This window comes from Balaenoptera physalus, assembly GCF_965194825.1.
Source record: "Balaenoptera physalus genome assembly, chromosome: 16".
In the NCBI taxonomy this organism is placed as follows: Eukaryota; Metazoa; Chordata; class Mammalia; order Artiodactyla; family Balaenopteridae; genus Balaenoptera; species Balaenoptera physalus.
Window position 1 is genome coordinate 76,162,974 of NC_138898.1, and position 24,789 is coordinate 76,187,762.

The 24,789-nt window shown below is 43.9% G+C and overlaps 1 protein-coding gene across 1 annotated transcript; it reads right to left on the reverse strand.

The window, feature by feature from the left end:
- Positions 1 to 921: 921 nt before the first annotated feature.
- LOC309644960 (eukaryotic translation initiation factor 3 subunit C) lies at positions 922 to 24,006 on the reverse strand. The gene is made up of 21 exons (XM_082429351.1): positions 23,908 to 24,006; positions 23,632 to 23,771; positions 22,381 to 22,446; positions 22,085 to 22,274; positions 21,570 to 21,695; positions 21,324 to 21,378; positions 21,082 to 21,191; positions 20,555 to 20,682; positions 11,843 to 12,002; positions 11,603 to 11,706; positions 10,995 to 11,136; positions 10,680 to 10,805; positions 10,454 to 10,547; positions 9,560 to 9,750; positions 9,096 to 9,320; positions 3,328 to 3,691; positions 1,785 to 1,944; positions 1,628 to 1,693; positions 1,451 to 1,538; positions 1,190 to 1,352; positions 922 to 1,091 (listed from the first exon to the last, which is right to left on the reverse strand). Exons 2-21 carry the CDS (start codon positions 23,730 to 23,732, stop codon positions 1,009 to 1,011), a joined length of 2,742 nt encoding a protein of 913 aa, XP_082285477.1. The 5' UTR covers positions 23,733 to 23,771; positions 23,908 to 24,006; the 3' UTR covers positions 922 to 1,008.
- Positions 24,007 to 24,789: the final 783 nt, after the last annotated feature.

A 24,789-nucleotide genomic window follows, 5' to 3' on the forward strand; every position in this document is an offset into this window, starting at 1 on the left:
GTGGAATCCTCCCGGACCAGGGCTCGAACCCGTGTCCCCTGCATTGGCAGGTGGATTCCCAACCACTGTGCCACCAGGGAAGCCCCACCCTGGCTTTAGATGCTTTTTACTCTGGTAGGCTCTCTGCCTCCAACTCTATACTCCACAGTACTGCTCCATTACCCTTCTTAAAAATGGATCCATTCTATTTTGTTTCCACAAGTCCAAAGCATTTAGCCTTCATGAGGTGGCCCCCAGATTAAGCCTCTAGTTGATCTCCTGCACATACTCCACAAACACTTTATACCAACCACACTATTCTTTTGTTCCTCTCATCCTGTTTAAGTGCTCTTTTTCCTTTGCCTACACCATGCTTTTCAAATGTGGTGAAGGGCCATTAAAAAAATTTCCAGCCTATTGTGGGTATATACTTTCAAAAACACTATACACACAAATCAGAAAATCGATCACATGCTTAGATATCACAGCAATGGCAAAGTTTCTCAGTGCTTACTCTTAATTATGGTGCCTGTTTTGTCATGGACAGGCTAACTGTGCATCCACACTGGTCTGAGGACTACACTTCACACGGGTCTAGACTAACTCTCCCTTTTCCCTGCCTGGTGAACCACCACCCATCCACTTGCAACGTCCATCACCACTGCCTCCACTATGCTTTCCCTGACATTTATGCCCCATAATCACATCCTATTCAATATACCCACCACCTTTTAAAAAAACACCCGTTACAACTTATCACATGTTATTACAATTTTCCGGTCAAATGTCAAAAAGCAGCAAGCTCTTTGAAGTCAGGGATACGTGCAAGTCATCCCTGCATCCTGAGCCTTGTGCCTGTCATGGGATAGAAGCTTAGAAATATGATTAGCAAATAAATGTGTCCAACACACCTCTGGCGACACACAGACAGGCAGAACTGCAGCAACTCTAAATAGACCTTTAATGACTGGGGTGTGGCTGGACCTAAACGTTGAATGGTTTAGGGCACTGGGAACTGAAGTCAAGCAATCAGTAGGCCGTCTGAGACTGCTGCTGGCGGTAGCCACCCCGGCGCATGTAGCCCTCATTTTTGCGGTAGCCATCCTTCTGGTCTGCAGGAGAGAGATGGGGAGGGGAGGAGGTGAATGCCAAGGGAGAGGCAGTAAGGGGGCCAGGACCCTGGGAGCACAGAGGGGATGGAAGCACTCACCTCGGAAGTAGCCACCATAGGTACCCTGCTTGTGGTCAAACACCCGCTCATTGTTTTCCACCAGGCTGCCCAGCTTCTCAGCCAGCTGCAGGGCCAGGTTCTGCTGGGCAGTGGGCTCAGTGCGGTGCATCACCACTGTCTGTGTCGGCTGGTCCAGGGAGGCCTGACAGAAGTGAGGCGGAGGAAGGGACAGATCAGTCTCCTGCACTCCAATCTCTCCATGACTCCACCTGCCCATGTGCCCATGTTGATGGTCCTTACCATCAACTCCTCGTTAATGATCATCTTGCTGATGATGGAGTGCACAGTGGGCAGGTCCAGTTCAAACATGTCAGACAGTGTCTCCATGCTGGTCAGAAAAAAGGCCAAGAGCAGGGAGCAATTAGGACCCTTGACCACAAAGCTGGGGCTCCTGTGCCTCCTCAGGGCCCATCCTACCTGATGGAGTCATAGACACTGCTGTAGGTGAAGAGGTAGGTCCGCAGTGACTCTTCCTGGATCTTCCTGTGGGGAGAAGGGAGAAAAGGGGGAGATATTCAGTGAAGGAGACCAAGTCTTTTCTTCCCCACCCACTAGGGTCTTGTTCTCTGCTCACCTAACCAGCATGGATCGGACTTTGTCAGCCTCCGGGAAAAGGTCCCACACTTTGCCATTCATCTTCTCGTTGATGATAAAACTGTGGCAGGTCTTCCAGTCACCCATCTTCATGGCCTTGGAGGCAGCGACCACATGTTCCCTCATTGACTCGGGGGGACCTGAAAGGTTGGGAATGAGGGAGGGCCTAGGGAAACTTGGGATGAGGGCTCCTTCCCCCACAAGCACTATTTAAGGAGGAACCCAGGCTAGGAGAGCAAACAACTGGACTGAGACTCTCCCAGCTCTCCATTAAGTAGCCATGTAACTGTAATAGTCACTTAATATCAGAATAACTGTATTTACATTTAGACTTAGTCTATGATGTGCCTCAGGGGATTGGTGAGTTCCTTGAAAATGCTGACAAATTGCTGTGTGTACCCTTATGCACATTTTCCTAGGAAAGGGTCCACAGCTTTTATCAGATTCTTACAAGGTTCACTGACCTAAAAAAAATGTCTAACATCCACTGCAGACAGTAGTAGAGAGGCGGGGAATGTGAACCAAGAAGCCCTAAGAGATGATGCTGGACATACAGATTTTCACTGGCAATTTTCCAATGAAAACAAAACAAAGTAAAGCACCACTACACAGCGCAGACAAAATGTGCCTAAAGTGCACCTGCTCTTAATATGACCATACACACAACCAGCAGAGGACAAATCTGTAGAGGGACGTGGCTGTGGGCAGTAAGCTTGGCTCACTTGCCAAGTCCTTCCATGCACCAGCCTTACAGGAAGGGCACAATTCAAATTCCTTTCCCAGTGAAATCACAACTCACTCAACCTCTGGATTTAATGATCAGATCTCTAAAAGTGCTCAAAGAAGCCAATGTTAGATTCTTGAACGCCGAGGGTCTAGTTAGTTAGCTAAAAAATAATATGGATGAAAGGGAAAAAGACGAAAAGGTCAGAGAGACACATACCAGCTGTGTTAACCCTGGGTAAAGTCACTTAACTTTTGTGCCTCAGTTTCTTAATCAGGAAAAAGGGGGGTCATAATAGTATCTTCATAGGGCTATGACTAATGAAGAATAAATGAATTATTATTATTTATAAAACACTTAGTGCCAGGCAGAAAAAAGTAGTACGTAAGTTTATACTAAATTAAAAATATTGTTGGAATCAGGTCATGGAGACTTTAACTTAGTGACTAAGGAGGCTGGACTTCATTCTACAGGCAATGAAGAACTTCTGAAGGTGCTGGGGGTGTATAACATCCCACACTTGGTAGAAAGATACTACTGACAAATACAGACTGAAGGGGAGAATGATAGGAAGCAGGGAGCTTAATTTGTAAGCTAAGACAACGTGTCCTATGGTAAGAGACCATGAAGACTACTTAGTAAAAATGATGCTTTTATGCCATACATGGAAATGCCATTAAATCAAAGGGAATCATCTTGTGGGAAAGTTTACTCCCTTCATCTTCTCTTAATCCTTTGATTACAAGTAATCAAGGAACAAACGAACAAAGTCTGCTGCACTACAGAGCCCCCCACTCACCCAGCAAGGGCTGTCGCTCGCCCACCCGCAGCTGGTGATGGAACTGCTTGCTGATCATGCGCCGGCGGGCGTCACTCTCATGGGCGGCCATGTAGGGGATCTCCAGGAGCATGGCCGACACCAGGTAAACACACTCCAGCAGCTCCAGATTTATGTGCAGGTGGAAGGGCACCTGCCGGCGCCGCTCCACCTTCTCCTGCTCCTGGTTGCGCTCTTGCAGGCTGCGCAGCAGCAGACCCTGGCCCAGAAGCTCCTTGGCCCGGCCACTTGACTGGATGTCCAGCAGGGCATTGTGAGCATCCTTGGTCAGGCCTTGGCGGAAGGCACAGATGCCCAGCTGCACCATGGTGCGGTTGTACAGGATCTAAGAGCGAAGGGCAATGCACTCAGAGGTGATAGCCACAAGGCAAGTCTTTCACAGGGTTAGGACAGAGAACAAAATAGACCAGTTCCTCCCCTTCCATGGAGCTTACACTCTAGGGACAGGGGTATGGAGGACAAAATAAGCATAATATGCAGGTGGTGACTCAAGCTAAGGAGAAAAATAAAGCAGACGAGGGAGTTAAGAAGGGAGTCTGAGTGGTGGCAGTAGTGGTGGGAACTCACAATTTTATGTAGTATAACTAGGGAAGGCCTCATTTTGAAGGGGATGTTTAAAAACAAAGACCTAATAGAAAAAGAAAGAGCAAGTCATACAGATCTCTGGAGGAAGAAGAATATTCTAGGAAACATGAAAAGCAAGTGAAAAGGCCCTATGCCAGACGTATTCAAGGACAAGGAATGCGATATGGCTAGAGCTGGTAAAAGATGTGATCAGAAACTGGAGTCTGGGCAAGCACAGGGCGTTGTAAGCCGTGTTAAAGATTTTAAGATGGGAAACCACAGGAAGCTTTTGAGCAAATAAGTGACATAATTTGACTTTATTAACAGGGTTACTCTGGCTGCTGCATTAAGAACAGCCTGAAGGGGCTTCCCTGGTGGTACACTGGTTAAGAATCCGCCTGCCAATGCAGAGGACATGGGTTCGATCCCTGGTCCGGGAAGATTCCACATGCTGTGGAGCAACTAAGCTTGTGTGCCACAACTACTGAGCCCACACGCCACAGCTACTGAAGCCCGCGCGCCTAGAGCCCATGCTCTGCAACAAGAGAAGCCACCGCAAGGAGAAGCCCGCACACCGCAACAAGAGAAAGCCCACGCACAGCAACAAAGACCCAATGCAGCCAAAAATAAATAAGTATATTTAAAATTAAAAAAAAAAAAAAAAGGATCTGCCTGCCAAAGCAGGGGACATGGGTTTGAGCCCTGGTCCGGGAAGATCCCACATGCCGCGGAGCAACTAAGCCCACGTGCCGCAACTACTGAAGCCCGTGTGCCCTAGAGCCCGTGCTCCGTAACAAAGAGGAGCCACCACAATGAGAAGCCCGCGCACCGCAATGAAGAGCAGCCCCCACTCGCCGCAACTAGAGAAAGCCCGTGCGCAGCAATGAAGACCCAATGCAGCCAAAAATAAATTAATTAAAAAAGTAAAAGGAATAAACATTAAAAAAAAAAAAAAGAAAAAGAAAAAGAAAGAACAGCCTGAAGGGATATAAGGGGAGAAGCAGAGAGACAGACCGGGAGCCTGATGGTGGCTTAGACCAGAGGGTAGCAGTGGAAGTTATAATAAGTGGTCAGATAGGGATTTTCAACACAAATGGGTGGGGAATCAAATGTGAGAGAAAAACAAGAATCAAAGATGAATTCAAGGCTTCTGGGCCTAGGCAACTGAAAAGATGGACTTATCAATAATTAAGATAGGGAAGATTGTAGGTAGTACGGATTTTGGTGGGGGGGAAAGACCAAGTCTTTACTGACAACAAAAATATAGAGGTCAATATCGGTCATGAACTTAGATACAAAAAGCCTTAAAAACATACCAGCAAGCAAAATCCAGCAATACATAGAAGAGATAATATACCATGACCAAGTAGGATATATCACAGGAATGAAAGTCTGGTATAAAAATCTAAAATCAAGGTTATTCACCATATGAACAGAATAATGGAGAAATAACTGTGCATTATTTCAATAGATGCAGAAAAAGATTTTGACAAAATTCAACACCTATTAAGGACAAAAATTCCCAGCCAACTAGGATCAGAAGAGAACTCCATCAATCTGAGAAAGTCTATCTACAAAAATATTATCTATAAAAATAGGTAACATTCTTCTTAATGGTGAAATGTTCACCGCTTCCCTGCTGATACTGGGAAGGAGGCAAGATGTCTGCTCTCACTTCTATTCAGCACTAAGTATTAGCGATTTGAGTCATTACACTATGGCAAAAAAGAAATAAAAAAGAAAGAAAAGTCTCAGAGATTGGTATAGTAATAAAACTGTCCCTATGTGCAGATGACATGATTAATTCAGTAAAAAAAACTTAAGTAATCTGTAAAACACTAGACCCAATACAGCTGTCCCTCAGTATCCATGGGGGATTGGTTCCTGGACCCTCCAAGGATACCAAAATCTGCAGATGCTCAAGTCTCTTATATGAAATGGCATAGTATTTGAATATAACTTACGGTACATCCTCCCATGTAATTTAAATCATCTGTAGATTACTTGTAACACCTAATACAATGTAAGTGCTATGTAAATAGTTACCAAACAAGGCAAATTTTGTTTTTTTGGGGAACTTTCTGGAATCCCTCCCCCTCCCCCCAAATATCTTCAATCTGCAGTTGGTTGAATCCACAAATACAGAGGACAGAAGGCCAGACTAAAACTGAATTTAGCAAGATGGCAGGATCCAAGGCCAATGTAAAAAAATTAACTCTATTTTTAGATACTGGTAGTTAACAATTTAAAAATGAAATTAACAGGAGTTCCCTGGTGGTCTAGTGGTTAGGATTCAGTGCTTTCTCTGCGGTGGCCCAGGTTCAATCCTTGGTTGAGGAACTGAGATCCCGCAAACCGTGTGGACAAAATAAAAAATAAAATAAAATTAAATTAAATTAAAAAATTGCATTTACGATAGCATCAAAAATCGTATAATTCTCAGGAATAATTTTTTAAAAGATGTGTATTACCTCTGCAGAGAGAAGCTGAAGAAATTAAATGAAGAATAACACGTAAGATCAAAAGGTTCAAAGTTGTTAAGGTGTCAGTTCTCCCAAAATTGATTTACAGATTCAATATAATCCCAGCAGGCATTTTTGCACAAATTGACAAGCTGACTTTGAAATTTATGTGGAAATGCAAATGTCACAGAACATTCCAACTATTCTCAAAAAACAACAAAGTTGGAGGAGTCATACTACCTGACTTCAAAACTTACTCTAGGGACTTCCCTTGTGGTGCAGTGGTTAAGAATCCGCCTGCCAATGCAGGAGACACGGGTTCGAGCCCTGGTCCGGGAAGATCCCACATGCCGTGGAGCAACTAAGCCCGTGCGCTACAACTACTGAGCCTGCGCTCTAGAGCCTGCAAGCCACAACTACTGAGCCCGAGTACCACAAGTACTGAAGCCTGCACGCCTAGAGCCCATGCTGCGCAACAAGAGAAGCCACTGCAATGAGAAGCCCACGCACTGCAACCAAGAGCAACCCCTGCTCACTGCAACTAGAGAAAGCCTGGGCGAAGCAACGAAGACCCAATGCAGCCATAAATTAATTAATTAATTAAAAAAAAAAAAAAAAGGCTTAACTCTAAAGGCACAGCCATCGAGACAGTGTGGAACTGGCATAAGGAAAGACAAAAAGATGAATGAATGGAATAGAATAGAGAGCCCAGAAACACATTTATAGGGTCATGTGGTTGGTTTTTCATGTGGTTTTCCACAAAGGCACCAAAGCAATATAATGGGGAAAGAACGTCTCTGACCCTGACTTCACACCATATGCAGACAACAGAGACCTAAATGTGAAAGCTAAAACCACAAGAACTTCCAAAAACTAAAAATAAGAAAAGATTATCCTTATGAATTGCAAGTAGGAAAAAGTTTCTTTAGATAGGACCCAGAAAATAACCAAAAGAGATAAAACTGATATATTAGAATATACATCAAAACACACGGTTAAGAAAATGAATAGGCAAACCACAGACTGGAAAAAAATATTTGGTAAACATTTATATGATAAAGGACTGGTATCCAGGATATATAAAGATTTCCTACAACTCAATAATAAAAAGATGAATAATCCAATCTTCAAAAAAAGCGGGGGGGCAAAAGTTGACCAGACATCTCACAAAGGAAGATATATAAAGGGACAATAAACATTTAAAAAGTAGTCAATTTCAACAGTTATCAGGGAAATACAAACTAACACCACATTGAGATACCATTAGACAACAACCATGATGGCCAAAATTAAGAAGACCAACAACACTAAATATTGACAAGGTAGAAGTGAAAAATGGTACAACCCGGCTTCCCTGGTGGCGCAGTGGTTAAGAATCTGCCTGCCAATGCAGGGGACACGGGTTCGAGCCCTGGTCTGGGAAGATCCCACATGCCGCGGAGCGACTAAGCCCGTGAGCCACAACTACTGAGCCTGCGCGTCTGGAGCCTGTGCTCCCCAACGGGAGAGGCCGCGACGGTGAGAGGCCCACGCACCGCAATTAAGAGTGGCCCCCACTTGCCGCAACTGGAGAAAGCCCTCGCACAGAAACGAAGACCCAACACAGCCAAAAATAAATATAAATAAATTAATTAATTAATTAAAAAAAAAAAAGAAAAATGGTACAACCATTTCTGAGTTTCATTCTTTTTTTTTTTTTTTATAAATTTATTTATTTACTTTTGGCTGCCTTGGGTCTTCACTGATGTGCGCGAGCTTTCTCTAGTTGCAGTGAGCGGGGGCTACTCTTCGTTGAGTAGAGTACTCGTACTGAGCGGGGGGCTCAGTAGCTGTGGCTTGCAGGCTCTAGAGTGCAGGCTCAGTAGTTGTGGGCTTAGTTGCTCTGCGGCATGTGGGATCTTCCCGGACCAGGGCTCGAACCCGTGTCCCCTGCATTGGCAGGCAGATTCTTAACCACTGTACCACCAGGGAAGTCTCACTTTTGAGCTTCTTATAAAACTGGACATACACCTACACTATGATGCAGCAATTCCACTCTTAAGTATTTACCCAAGAGAAACCATACATCCACACAAACTTATACATATATCACAAGAGCTTCATTTATAATACCCCAAACTGGTTGATCAGGTATCTATCAAGAGGAAATTCAAGAACCTGTGATAAATTCATACAATGGAATAAAAAATAGGAGTGCTATTCAAAAAGCACCACCAGACAGGCTCACCAAATGTTTTATACATAAATCCCTCACAATTGTTCTAAACACACATTTATAGGATCTATACCTAGACACAGCTGTAATACTCCTACATGAAAATGTCCTCACAATGCTGCCACACACAAAATTTTATGTTTCACACGTCACACTGTATTTGGGTCCCTGTCCTTCTCAGTTTAACTGCTTAAATGCTTTTTCATCTTTTTAAGTAAGATGATCTCCTAATGTTTGTTCCAAACCAGACACATAGTAGTTATAATAAATATTAGTTGAACCCCAATCCTATTCCAGAGGACTCTATGTTAATATGTAGGAGAATCAAAGAAAGCTAGCACTCGGGAAGGACCAAGTGTCTCCCTGTATCTGCATTAGCCAGACAGGTGGCTAATCTGCCTGAGACACTTTGCCTGAACAGAGAGGACGGGGGCCTGGCCTGGTCTTCCCTTTGCCACCAGGGCCAGAACGCCTCCTTCCCATCCTACCTGTACTGGCGGGTCCGCGTGCTGAATGTTGTCTTGTAGGTGGCTCATGAGCATGAGGTCACGGGCCTGGTACCAGCGGGAGTGCAGAGCATGATGGTAGATATGGCAGAGGATGGCGCATGTGCGGATTCGGTCTGTGCGGTCTTTGGCATAGATGTACTTGCACAGTCTCTCCATCAGCACAGCTGAGTCCTCGCCCTCATTTTCGGCCTGGTCTTGCTCTGACTGGAGGGGTAGGGGGTGGGGGGAGATATTGCTGGAGGAGGAGATGCGGCAAGCACAATGGTTCTAACTGGCTCAACCTTCAGCAACCAAAGACGAGACTCCATCCAGCCTCATCCTCGTCCCTCTGCTCCACCACAGACAGTCCCCAGGGAATAGAAGATCTGCCATGAAGTCCTGACAGACATGCAGAACGGATGGACACACCCCTCTCCCCTCTGACATGGTGGCCAAGCACTTACCTTTGAGGAGCCCTCAGGGGGGGTAAGCTGCCGCTGATGGGCCTTGTAATCAAACTTGTAGTAGGTGTGGAGGATGCGCCTCAAGTAGACGCGACAGATCTCGTCAGTGGTGCCCTTCTCCTCCAGGTAGCGCTGCACACGCTCAATGATGGTGCACACCTGTGCCTCGTCCTTCAGGTGCTCCACGTACTCTGGCAGGGAAAGCACCCACCCTCAGCTTGGCCAGGCACCCAGGCTTTCCCAGGCACTCTGTTCTGCTAATTCCTCCCCTGATTAACTCCTCCTCCTCTCATTCGGCTCTCACCTCAAATGGGCCCTACCTACAGATGCTTCTTCAACCATTATCTAAAGCAGCCACCACTCCAGACATCCTCTGTCACATGTCCCGATCTGAATTTCTAACTCACACTTTACATTATCTACAACTGACTCGTTCATTTTTTTTGTAGAACTGCCTTGCTTCAGCACCGAAATGTAAGCTCCATGAGCATGAAGGCCCCAAGCTGTCTTGTTCATCAATACACCTTTGACTTGGTGGACACATGTGGACACTCACATTTTACTGTGTAAATGTCCTGCATTTCCCCATTCTAATGCTTAAGGCGTACAAGCTAAACAAGCCAAGTGGACAGAGACCATCATACCCCAACAGTTCTCAAAGTAGCAGACAGCAGCATCACTTAGAAACATGTCTGAAATGCAAAATGTGAGGCCTCACCCAGACCTATTGAATCAGAAGCTACGGGAGTGGGGTCCAGTATCTTAAAGAGGCCCTGTGGTATGAATGCTGGGGTGAGGAAGGGCTGGCTTTCCGAACATTCTCACTTACTATAATCCTTCATTTTAATCCCTGCACTTTTCCTCTCACTGATGCCCATGCTTGCTCAGGCTCACCTTGGGAGTGAGGATCAGTGTTTTGCATTATCTTGGTAAATTCTTCATCCATTCGTTCCACCAGAGTTAGGATACAGCCACGGACACGCAGCGGCTGAAGAGAAGGCAAAGGAGGAAATAAATTAGCCCAGATTCCAGTCCTGGACTTCAACCCTTCTGTCTCCAACAAGCCTTCCCAAAGCAGACAACACACACTTCCAAATAGCCTGCCAAATGCCCTCTTTACCTGGTCAGCGTTATGCAGGTTCTCACTCTCTTCCAGAATGTTCTCTCCAACAAAGATGTTGGGGTTTGCAAACAGGATGTCCATCAGCTCATTGATGCAGTCCAGACACTTCTGCCACATCTCAGGCTGCCAAGAGATCAGACAGCAGTCAGAGCTGTGAAGGTGGAACAAGCAGATACCTCCCAAGAGCCCTTCACCAGAAATCCAGGGGCCTTCAACCACCAAGACTGCTCCAACAGTCCTTGAGTCTTGAGTCACTAGCCACCTTCCCATGACCCACCAGCTCCGCCGTGGGATGCTCATTATTGTTCTCACCTTCATGTATGTGGCCAGGTTGGGGTTGTAGTCATAAAGAGAGGCGATGATATTGAACTTGATCTTGACGGTGACACCCTCTCCCAGGTTGTTTTCAGAGGCAATCTGAACCAGCAGCTGTAGCAGCTCAATCTGGGCTGCACTGGAGGGGTACAGAATTGGGTGAGGCACAGGAAACAAATAAAAAAGTCTTATCCTGTCATACAGCATGCCCTCTTCAGACAAGAAAAGCAGCCTCATTCCCAATATCCACCCCTAGCCTCACCATCTATATACTTGCTTCTCCCTCATAAATTCCAAACAGAAATAGCAATAATGCTAACAATCTACCATCCTCTTTAGTCACTGAATAACTAAAGAAGATGAGTATTATTCCCATTTTACGAATGGGAAAACAGCCCCCAAAGGTTAAGTGATTGATCTAAGGTCAAACAGAATGTAAACAGCAGAAAATAGACTGGTGTATTCCAAGTACATCATTCTCTCTACTGTAACCACACAAAGATCTTCCCAAAATAGCACTATTTCCCCAACAACCTTCACCCTGTGTCTTAAGAGAAAATGAGCTTTCACCCTGTAGTGACATAGCCCAGGCCCATGAATCTTACCGATCAGTTCCCTTCTTGCCTCGTGCCTGTAGGATCTCATTCAGTTTCTTGATGACAACAGCGTGGGTGATCTCAGTTCCCTTGGCAAACATTTTTGGCTTCTCCTAGGTAACACACAAGTTATGTGCAGGCTGACAGAAACCTGTTCTTGCCTTAACTGTTCTCCCGAATCCGACCAGGAGGGTACCTGTATGCTCTCCCAAACTGTTTCCCAATTCCTTTTCGTTCTAAAATCCTCACCTTAACCAGGGGCACTCCACCCCGGACCCTTTCCCACTCCCCGCCTTCATTGTCTTCCTCCTCCTCATCCAGGCGCTTGGATTTCCTATCGTGCTTTTTCTTGGCTTTGTCCTCCCGTTTCTTCTCAGCTGCCTTCTTGTCCTCCTCTGTGGTGGGGGCCCTGCCAAGAGACACAGGAGAAGATGAAGGATCAGCCCCCTCTCCACCTTGAGGCTTCTTCCTCCCACGAAATCCCTCTTTTTCTCTTCCTGGGTCCAAGTTACACTCTACAAGAATGACCTATGGATAACTAACCATAACCAAAGCAAGGACCACTAAGCATTTGAATCTGCCAGACCACTTACCAAGGTCCGTTACCATATTACACTAAGCACCTCGTATGAAGGAAAGAGTACGGTCTAGTTTAATAAGACAGAGGTGCTAACCAGGCCACTACAGACACAGAAACAGCCTGTCATGTTGCTCCACAACTAAACTCTAAGGTTTTCCAAAGAATCCATATGCAACACAGTTGTTCTTTGGTACTAGTTGCTCTGTCCAGACTCATCTTTTTTTTTTTTTTTAATAAATAAATCTATTTATTTATTTAGTTCTTTAGTTAGTTATGGCTGCGTTGGGTCTTCGTTGTTGTGCACGGGTCCTCTCTAGCTGCGGCTAGTGGGGGCTACTCTTTGTTGCAGTGCGCCATCTTCTCACTGCGGTGGCTTCTCTTGTTGCGGAGCACGGGCTCCAGGCGTTGTGGCTCCAGGCTCTAGAACGCAGGCTCAGTAGTAGTGGTGCACAGGCTTAGTTGCTCCACGGCATGTGGGATCTTCCTGGACCAGGGCTTGAACCTGTGTCCCTGCATCGGCAGGGAGATTCTTAACCACTGCACCACCAGGGAAGTCCCCAGACTAATCTTTTAATCACCAACTGATTTATCAGTTTAAAATCAGTGCTTAGAAAAAAAAAAAGTGCAAAAAAATTTTTGCAGTTCCCAGACTGGCTGCTTTTCCCTGCCTTTCTTTCCCCTTTTATGAAAATTATTAATATAAATTCTGAATAAAAAAAAAAAAAACTGTTCAATACAACAAAATGTCCCCAACAAAAGAGAAAAAGATCACTGGCTACCTCAAAGTGGACTTAAGCTATTTGATGTCTGAAACCATTTCCAGACTTTAATACTTATATAATGAAATATAAACCAAATGACAGGGACAAATTATTTCAAACTTTATAAAGATACTGAGGAAAAAGTCTCTCCAGAAAGACTTGAACAGACATTCAAGTTATCTATAATTAAAACACCATTTAAACATTTATAAATAAATTTCATTTTAACTGCTTAAAAGGTTTGAATATGCTTTAGTAATAGCTTATAAATTTGCCAGTTGGATTAAAACTTGCCCTTGCCAAAAGATTTATGGCTTTTTTTTTTTTTTTTGGGCCATGCCACGTGGCTTGTGGGGTGCTTGTGGGATCTCAGTTCTCCAACCAGGGACAGAACCCGGGCCATGGCAGTGACAGCACCGAATCCCAACCACTAGACCACCAGGGAACTCCCTATGCCATAACTCAATAAAAGCTTAATGGTTTTTCCTCCTGTACTAATGCAATACTCCCTAATGATAAAAACCCATTTCATAGCTAAAATCCTTTGCAAATACGCTAAGTATGTTCATTAAGCTGAAACTGCTTGGTCTGCATCATCCATCCCCAAAGCTCTGAGATCACAGGACCTCATGCTATTTAAAAATCAATGCCGGCTAAACTTCAAAAGAACTTAATTATCCTTGGCCTAAAGTTTTACTCGAAGCCCTCAGGATATTGTGATTCACACCTCAAAAACACAAACTCTCACCCTATGAAATTCTAACTGAAAGACCTAAAACTTGACTTGATCTCTCCCCTATGACAGATTATACCTTGGTATATTCACATCGTTAAGAATCGATCAGAAAACTGACATTTATGCTCTCAGGTAGAGGGACATCACCAGATACACCTCCACCTAAATACACAGCTAACAAACTGAAGACATTAAGAGACACCAATAGAAGTTAGTCCTAAAACTACACTGAAAAGGACCATTCCACACCCTCTTAACCACAACTATGATCTAGAGCCTCTAGACATACACTCTTCCTTAGGATCCTAACAACTTGGAGATCCAGTCCCACCAGAGATCTATCCTGAGGTGCACTTTAAAAAAGGCCTCCAGAAGCAGGTAGCTCTTAGAAGCAGACAGCATCTCGGCGAGATTCCACAGGGCAACCATATCAGATGTAGACAACTTCCTCCAAAACCCTTCAGATTAGGATTCCTAAATTGAGACAACAAATGTATTCTGTGTATTCCTCCTCTTTTAACTTCTTTTGAATCAGTTCATCATTATCGAAGTTTCGCAGTAAAAATCTTGGTTGCTCACTATTGGAAGAGGTCATTGAGAGGATGTGACCATGGGCTGACCCAAGAGCTGGACCCAGGGTACTGGAGGCTCCTTACTCCCTCCCCTGTCCTTGGAATGTACGTTCTGCTCACGGTTCTCACCTTAGGAGCCACTTCAAGGATGCAGCCTTGAGAGCAATGTGTTGAGACCATCTGATCTGAATATGTGACTGAGCTCTATTATAGCCTCTATATAAACTCTTAAGATTCTGGAAGACAGATGCAGAGATCTACTCATCCTGAGGCCACCAAAGATAAACCTTGTATTTAAGTTCCCTTGCTTATTACACCTGCCACCTACCAATCTGGAGTGGTCTGCCTCTTTCTTCGGTCTCTCCTTGTCCTCTGTGCATAGGGATAGTTTCAGATTTTACCAGGGAGCTCCCAAAGTTGCAAACCAATATTCACATTTGATTAAGACTCCAACATGGTAACTTATGAGAAGGGGTCCAAGATACTAGATTTCATCAGTTTGTACTTAAGAATTCCTACCCCAACTACCAATTCAGAAACACGAACATGTGATCTGTAATTTACCTCTTGTATGGTCCAAAATAACAAATAATTTAAACATTTCAGCCCCAAACTAACAAATTCCTTAGCTAAGAATTAACCTTAAATAGGGAATTCCCTGACAGTCCAGTGGTTAGGACTCTAAGCTTTCACTGCTGAGGGCGTGGGTTTAATCCCTGGTCAGGGAACTAAGATTCCATAAGCCACGAGGCTCGGCTAAAAATTAAAAAAAAAAAAAAAAAAGAATTAACCCTAAATAAAACTGATCTCAAATACTGGTCAGTCAAGGCTAATAAATAAAGATGTGCAATAAATAACATCTTACTGAACCTGGATAAATACTTTGGAAAAAACAAATCAATTAAGAAAAAAGCCACTTGATTAAAAGTTCACTAAAGTGATTCTTAAAGACATTCTCCTAGATAGGCTTAGCCTGATTAGAAAATTAAATAAAGGTCCTAAATGTTTCTTTTATTGTATCTGTGACTATCCTCGTATTTTCTGCCCAAACCCACTATCTAATATCCAGGTGCTTTAATGTTGCTAGACAACCTTATTATCCCACATCAAAGAAACTGAAGCTCTTGAGATTAAATGTGTTCCTTTACGTGCTTGTTTTGACCAAAAGATGAAAGCTGAGAAATTCTGATGAGAGGAAGGGTATAGACTGGTTTAATACGGAGATGTTGAAAAAGGATGCTGGCAGACATTATAGGGACAGCCTGTCATGTTTCTAAATAATCTATTAACAACTGAAACTAACCTTGGCTGGCTTAGATAGCTAATGAGTTTACACACACACAAATGTGCAAACAAAATTCAACATTCTCACCACCGTCTGCGGTTTCTCCCTCTCTCCTTATTCCTCTTTCTCTTATCAAATTCTTTTTTGTCTTGGTTAGAAATCGATCTTAAAAGTTGGTCTACCTTGTTATACAAGTAAAATAGTGTCTCTGAGTTATTCTTTGACACTACAAAGCCACAAACTCTTAATGTCAATAAGGCCTTTGAGGATCCCATGGTTAACCCAACCTCTGACACTTGACACTTTAACTAAATCTAATTTCAGATTTTTTTTGGCGGGGGGGTGGTGGGGAATCAGGTGGGTTAGGTACACAAAGTAAAATTTCACAGGTTAAAAAAATATATCAAGGGTAACCTCTAAAGTAAAAATGATAAAGATAGGATTAATCTTAAAATAATTATTCTGAAAAATAATTCTGAAAGCCAAATCGCTCCCAACCAAATTACATACTGTTATGAATCCATTTATATAAAACTCTAAAAAATGCCAACCTATCTAGTGATAGAAAACAAATCAGCAGTTGACCACAGAAAGGGCAAAGAGAAGTGGGGCAGGAGAGAAGGTTTACAAAGGGGCATAAAGCAATTTTTAGGAGTGATGGATTTTATTTACTCTGATTGCAGTGATGGTTTCATGAGTATAAACATGTCACAACTTATCAAATTGCTAACTTTAAATATGTGTGGTGGGCTTCCTTGGTGGCACCCTGGTTAAGAATACACCTACCAATGCAAAGGACACGGGTTTGAGCCCTGGTCCAGGAAGATCCCATGTGCCGTGCAGCAACTAAGCCCGTGGGCCACAACTACTGAGCCTGCGCTCTAGAGCCCACGAGCCACAACTACTGAAGCCCGTGTGCCTAGAGCCCATGCTCCAAAACAAGAGACACCAACATGGGAGATTGGAATTGACAATATATACAGTAATACGTATAAAATAGATAACTAATAAGAACCTGCTGTATAAAAAAATAAAAATTAATTAAATTAAAAAAAAGAGAAGCCACCGCAATGAGAGCCCATGCACTGCAACGAACAGCCCCCGCTTGCTACTACTAGAGACAGCCCACGCGCAGCAACGAAGACCCAATGCAAAAATAAATAAATAAATTTATGTTAAAAAAAAGGAAGTTAAAAATAGGAAGAGGATAAATAAAAAGCACATTAATAAGAGAGCAAGAACAAGACAAAATACATTTATAATCACAATAAATGTAAATTAACCTGCAGAGATTAAAAAGCAGAGATCAAGTTTTGGAGACAGTGGTGGTGGTTGCACAACCGAGTGAATGAACTCAATGACACTGAATTGGACACTTAAAAAATGATTAATGGTAAATTTTATGAGTGGCACAATTGAAAACAGAAAAAAAAATAGCAATGATCATGAGATGAAAACGAAAAAAAGCCGAGCTGTGTTTGTAAGAGACATCTCTAAACATAAACCATGGTAAAGTGCAAAATAAAAGGACAGGAGAAGATATACAGTTGACCCATGATCGATGTGGGGTACGACATGGGGATGGGGTGGCAATCCCCCATCAAAAATGTGCATGTGACTCTACAGTTGGTCCTCTGCAACTGAAGATTCAACCAACCATGGACCGTGTGGTACTACAGCACACATTTATTGAAAAAGTCTGTGTATAAGTGGACCTGTGCAGTTCAAACCAATGTTGTTCAAGGGTCAACTGTATGTGTGTTCTCAAAGATGCCCTATTATCAAGCAGAGGAAGCCCCCTTCTAGTCCTACTTTGTTGAGTGCTTTTATCATGAGGGAGTGTTAGGATTATTCTCAAATGCTTTCTCTGTGTCTACTGAGATGACTATATGGTTTTTATCCTTTATCCTATTTATATGGTGTATTACGTTAATTGACTGTCGTGCGTTACACTAACTTTGCATTATTAGGATAAATTGCACTTGGTCATGATGTAAAAGCCTTTTTGTATGTTGCTGGACTGGTTTTTGCTGAGGATTTTTGAACCTAAATTCATAAAAGATATTGGTCTGTAGTTTTCTATTCTCATGATGTCCTAAGTTTAACCTTAGTCCCCACTTGTTCCCTCAGACAGGAGCCTTTGTGCAATGCACATGTGCAGTGCACACTACACACACTGGTCCAAATAATGGAGACTTCAATACACAATTATTGAAAAGACAAAAACACAAAGGAAATATAAAAGATATGAACCAATAATAAGGTTGCTATTTCTATAGGATGTCAGTAGGCTTAAAACATGAGTTTCACAGTAAAGCAAATTTAAGAGATAGCTAATGAAACAAAGTTAAACAGATCAATTTTGCTTAACTGATATATGGTTGTAAACTCTCCAAGAAGGGAATATGATACTGTGGCATAATAAGAAATATTTATGTGGGGGCTTCCCTGGTGGCGCAGTGGTTGAGAATCTGCCTGCCAATAATAATGCAGGGGACACGGGTTCGAGCCCTTGTCTGGGAAGATCCCACATGCCGCGGAGCAACTGGGCCCGTGAGCCACAATTACTGAGCCTGCGCTTCTGGAGCCTGTGCTCCGCAACAAGAGAGGCCGCGACAGTAAGAGGCCCGCGCACCGCGATGAAGAGTGGCCCCCGCTTGCCACAACTAGAGAAAGCCCTCGCACAGAAACGAAGACCCAACACAGCCATAAATAAATAAATAAACAAATACTTAAAAAAAAAAAAAAAGAATGGCTCCCATGTATCCATATTAAACTGCCCTTTAAAAAAAAAAAATAAATAAAAATTAAAAAAAAAAGAAATATTTATGTGGTCTTTGTCCTCAGTTCCCGACACAGAGCTCCTAAATCCCTTGGAATTTCCTGAGCAATAGGAGCATCTTTCATTCTAATGAGGCCTTGACAGGCCTCCAGAAAGCTTTCAGGATGGGGGCTGGTTGCCAAAAAGACCAAAGCATGATTAGAGGGGTGGAACTTATAGCTCCACCCTCTGACCAGCAGGGAGGATAAGAGGAACTGGAAATGGAGCCCAGCATCAACGGCCAACGATTTAACCAATCAAGGCTATGTAATGAAGCCTCCATAAAAATCCTTAAATGATAATTTGGAGAGCTTCCTGGTTGATGAACCACTGAAATGCGAGGAGGATGATGAACTCAGAGAGGACACTGAAGCTCCATGCCCCTCCTCCCATACCCTGCCCTATGCATCTCTTCCATTTGGCGGTTCCTGAGTTGTATCCTTTATAATACGCTGGTAATAGTAAGTAAAGAGCTTTCCTGAGTTCTGTGGGTCGATCTAGCAAATTATCGAATCTGAGGAGGGGACTGTAGGAACTCTGTGAATTTAGAGCCGGTTGGTCAGAAGTACGGGAGCCACACTTGGGAACTTACAACTGGCCTCTAAGGTGGTGGCAGTCTCACGGGGTCTATGCTAACTTTGGGTAGTGTCAGAACTGAATTAGTGTTGAACACCCAGTCGGTGTCCAGAGAGTTGGAAAACTAGCTGGTATGAGAAAAAAACACATATGGTGTCAGAAGTGTTGTGAGTAAAAAGACATCAGATACACAATACTCCCCCTGCATTTGACCAGTGTTCCCTGGAGCACACAATGAAAAATGCTTCTCAATAAAATGGCTGTGTCTGACCCCTCTAGTGTGAGGGAACTCACTAACTCCTGAAGCTGCATAACCCCAACTTTTGAAAGCAGGAAAGCAACCCTTAGAGCATCAGTATTTCTGCCAGTTATCACTGAGCTTGATACTCAACTTCTGTAGAATACACAGGGATAGGTGTCACCTTGACTTCAAAGGAGGAAACCAGGACCTAAGAAGGTTAAGTAACTCACCCAAGTTGACAGATACTAAAGTAGTAAGGGCTGTGACCAGAATCCAAATCAGAATCCTCCCCCATACCATGACGATACTAGTAAAGTTCAGGAAGGCTTGCTGCAGTCTATATGCTATATGCTAGGTTCTCAGAAGAGTGAGAAGAGACGCTACTGTCACTGAGGGCACACCACATGCCAGTCCCAGGCTGAGCCAGGCGTATCACCTCCCTATATTTTTGCAGGTATCCTTGAGACAGGGTCAAGTACCACTCCATTTTACAAAAGATAAAACTGAAGACTGGAAAGGTTAAGTAGCTTACCCAATATCACACAGCTAATCAGCATCAAAGAGAGATAAACACTCAGTCCACATGCAGCAAGTAATGTCATGGTTAAATATTTGGACAGTGGAACCTTCAAATCTCATCTGCAGGACACATTAGCTTTATGACCTTAGCCAACTAACATACTTGACTCTGAGATCCCTCTGTTGGCCTCTACAACCTAAAAGGACTCCATGGGAGGAGGAGCAATATAGGAGTAGGGGATTAAGAGGTACAAATCACTAGGTATAAAATAAGCTACAAGGATATACTGTACAACACCGGGAACTAATCTATAAATGGCGTATAACTTTTAAAAATTATGGATCACTAGGGACTTCCCTGGTGGTCCAGTGGTTAAGAATCCACCTTCCAATGCAGGGGACGTGGGTTCAACCCCTGGTCGGGGAACTAAGATCCCACATGCTGTGGGGCAACTAAGCCCGCGTGCCGCAACTACTGAGCCTGCAAGCCACAACTAGAGAGAAGCCCACGCCTCAATGAAGAGCCTGTGCACCGCAACAAAAGATCCCGCATGCTGCAAAGAAGATCCCACGTGCCACAACTAAGACCCGACACAGCCAAATAAATAAAATAAAATAAAAAATAAGTTAAAAAAATTATGGATCACTATACTGTACACCCATAACTTATATAATATTATACAGCAACTATACTTCAATAAAAAAACCTTTTAATGTCAAAATAAAAAATAAAAGACAAATAAAAATTAAAACTGAAATGGAAAAAATAAATAAATAAATAAAAGGACTCCACAGGAGCAACAACTTTCAAGATGATTAAAGGCTTCCTACCCCTCCCACTGTGGCCCAAAGTACCACTACTTTTCTTACTTTTTAAGGAATCTTGATGCCAGCACTGTCTGTTTCCCTTCTTCCTCCTCTGAATCTGAATCAGAAGATGTGGAACCTGTGTCCCAATCTTCATCATCTTCTGAATCTTCTGAGTCCTCATCTTCATCCTTAGAGAAAAAAAAGATGATCAGAAGAAACAAGATGGGAAGACTGACTGGTGTCTCTGCTCTCCCTGCTGACACATGTTTCAGAGACTCTCAGGAGCAGAAGAAGAGTGGTTGAATCAGGATATTAAGAGCTGGACTGGACCACCAAGACCCAGAGAGAAGTGGTAACTTGCTCCAGGGACACAAAGCTACCCTGGGGCAGAGCTGGGCCCGCAATCTAGTTCTCCAGATTCCAAGTCACTCAGTGCTCTAATCGAAGAGGAAACCTGTCCCCAGACCAGATTCTGCTAAACCCCACCCCTCCCAACCCTAGGGCTCTGTGAGTCTTTTCTTCTCCCCAGAGACCCAAGAATGGTCCACAACAGACAAACCACCCCTCAGTGTAACCCTGGCTCTTACCTCCATCTTTTTGAGGAACTTCCGACTCTCCCCAGAAGGAGCTTCTGATTTCTTCTTTAGGAAAGCTGCAGCACTGACTCCTTCATCATCCTCATCCTCATCTGAAGAGCCTGGTGGGAAAGGGGAGAGAAAAAAAAGAGTTAGAATGGTGAAGAGCTGAATGACAACCAAGAAAACAAGCCAAGGAAACCCTTAATTTTAGACCTCCTAACCATCTGCAGTTAAGGGTTTTCCTCACTCACCTTCTGAATCCTCCTCATTCTTCTCAGCATCTTCATCTGCAGACTGCTCAGGGTTCTTGACAGAAGGAAAGGAGAGAATAATTAAGGATGCCTGCCAACCACTACCCCATCCCATCTCCTCCACCGCACAGAGCTTTCTCATGATTCCTTCTCCAGTCACACACCTCCCATTTGCAAATACTTTTTTGTCTCAGTCATGAGGTCACTGTCCCCAAAGTTCAGAGAGTCTCCCTCTAGCAGCCTCACCTGCTTGTAATTTGTAATATGGGACTCAAAATCTCGGTTGTATTTTCGGATCTTCTGGCGCAGGGTGCTCAGGGCCTTGGCATTATTCTTGTTCATCTTCTTCTTCCCTTCCTTATCTTCCCATAGCTGAAGGAAAGAATAGGGAAGAAAGGGAGAACAGGGATCTGAGATTAAGTAGTATTCCCTAAACTTCAGGCTTCACAACTTTTGAGTTTTGCTATCTATAAACATCTATACTACTTAATAACTATATCTGTTAACTTATTGTTTACCAATGCTTCATTTATGTATCAAAAGTACAAAACCACAAATAAGAGGTAATATAAAAATATATACGATTAAAATTCTTAGCATAAATGAAGCTCCTTGCTTCATCCCCCTATTTCTTATGTTCTGGGAAATACTGAATATCTGCCAAACAACTCAGAGAAGACATGATCCCTGGGTGTGGGTCAGGAGAAAGCTCCAGGTCCACAATCCCCTTCTAGATCCCCCTGCTCCCACAGGAATCACACCTCATTAAGGTAGTCCTCCAGGTCAGCCAGGATTCGGATATAGAACCGAGGGACACCTTCCTTGTCCACGATGCTCTTAGCCTTCCCATATGCTTTTCCCAGGAGCTCAAACTCTTCCAGGCACTTGGTTACATCCCGAATCTTCATGGCATTACGGATGGTCCGGATAAGGTTGGTCAGTTCCTCAAACCTGGTTTGAGAGCCCAATACCACATTGCACATGCCCACCATCACCAACCAGAAAATCCACCACTGCTCCAGAAACTCCCCATCATCCCGCCTCCCCATGGCCTCACCTCTTATCCTTGGCGCTTCGGACAACTCTCTTGGTATCTTCTTCATCCTCACTCAGCAACAATGGCCTATTTGGAAGGAAAAGAGACCATTAACCTCTATTCCTAGCTCCAGTCTTTCCAAATGATCTCTCTTTTTCTTCTCAGATGGGGCAGGTAGCCCATTCCTACCACACTCATCTTGTTTTATTCTTCCTCTTCACAGCCGCATCATATAGAACTCAATCTTTTGAGCTTACTTCAAGTAAAGCCTTTTATCAAATGTTGTCACACATTTAAAAAATGACCGTCTCCAGCCTCTCAAACATAAACAAACGACAGTGCTTACTTACTGTGTCAAGAAATTAATTATGTGAAGACACAAATCACTAAGAATTACTAAAAGAAGTTGACAAAAGAGGTACTTTACCTAGAATGAATGAAAAAGGTGGTACCTGAACTAGGTCCTAGAAAGCAATATTTCCTAGAGTGTGACAGGCCAAGGGCAAGGAAAGAGTCTCAACGGCTTTGACACCTCCATTACTAGTTATTTTTACTTAATAATTAAAAACCAGACCACAGACAGCATTCAGCTGGCAACAATATCTCTTTTCTTTCCATCTTATTAACTTTTCCAATTATTTCCTATTTTATAGCAAGTGATGTTGATTTTCCACTTGTGGCACAGATATGAAATCATATTCATGTGGGTATACACAGATTGTATTTTTCACCTTTAAAAATGAGTTTTATGCTGAAACAAGACTTTGAAGTGGTATGTATATATATTCTTAAGTACAAGTATGTGGCAAAAATAATGAAAGTGGCATGTGTATGACCAAAGTTTGAAAAACAACATTCCAACGTTCCAAAGGGAGAAAAGAATTTTAATTTACAGAGATGGGAGAAGAGTATTTAAATGGAAATAAACAACAGGAAAATACTAATAGATGTTTAAGAACCTCAGAGCCACATCAAGGAACTCCCAGGTATCAAGCGAGTATTGGGGGTTTCTTGCTGATGCAACACACCCAGCCAGTGGGAAACCTCTTCTCTGTGACTCTATCCTTTGCCGGGTGGGTGGATTCCCACAATTCACAGCACCCTTAGCGTTACGGTTGTCCCTCCAACACTGCTCCGGTCCCTTAAACTCTCAACATCCTTAGAACCCGCTCTCACCGCCATTTCCATTCCCCTCCCATATACGCGGCCTTCCACAGCCTGCCGAACCCCTCACCCCCATGAGTGGTCCCCATGGCTCAGGCCCTCACTCACTGTTTGCCGTAGTTACCCCCGACAGGTTTGGTGACGAGCTCCTCCCCGGACAGGGACGACTCGGACTCGCTGTCCGAACCGGTGGTAAAAAACCGCGACATGGCGACGGCGCTGAGCGGCTGCGGCGGGCACGGCCAGACCTACGGTAGAGCCCGAAAGTCACGGGCCACGAGAAAGGGCCCGGGCCGCCACCTCCTGACCCCCATCCTCACCGTCTCCGCACGTACCCCAACCCGGGCCCTCCTCCCCAAAGCACGAGGCCCAAGAAGTACGTACCTGACAACCTCCCGAATCACACTACTTAGCCGAAGCAGCTGAAACGCGGCGAGGAGAAGGCGGGACCTTTGCGTCACTTCCGGGAGACGTCGACGAACTATACTGTGAGACTACAACTCCCAGTGGCCCTCGCGCCTCGCAGGGGGCAGGGTCAGGACTGCAGTAAACTTGGCCGCGAGGAGGCGGTCTCGACATTCCTGGATCCGACCGCGCTTTGCCCTCGGGTGTTGTTGCTCACAGCCAGCCAACCAAGCACACACCTCACCTGTGGAATCAGAATTTCAGGGCCAGTTTACTTTCTTAAAGCGCCCACGCGATGCTGATGAGCTGCAAGGTTTTGGAGCCAGGCTTAGAGCAAACTTCGGATCGGACTTTGTATTTGAATCCCAGCTCCATCACTTACTAGTGTGTGAACCTAGGCAGATTTCCTAACCTCTCTGTGATTCAGTTTCCCCAGGTTAGGACCATAATAGGACCTACTTCATAGGGTGTTATGAGAATTAAGTGGCTTAGTATATGTGAAGCATTTAGGACAATGCCTTGCACAACATAAGCATATAATAAATATTAGCTAGTATTCATTCACTATTCCACAAATGCTTATGCGACTGTTTTACATTTTTTAAGGTGGTTTCATTCGTTCAGCACTTGCTGCATGTCTGGTACTGTTTAGCACTGGGGAGTACAATGCTCCCCTGAAAGAAAACTGGGACTTAGCAGATCATGGGGAAAGAAGGAGGCCACTTTAGGTAGAGGAAACAGTCTGAACAAAATCCTAGAGACAGGAAAGTTCAGGGCAAGTTCAACAGCTGGTATATTGGGGTTAGAATGTGGCAGGGCCTTTCCACACATCCTGGCCTGTCACCCCTGTTCTCCTTCCAC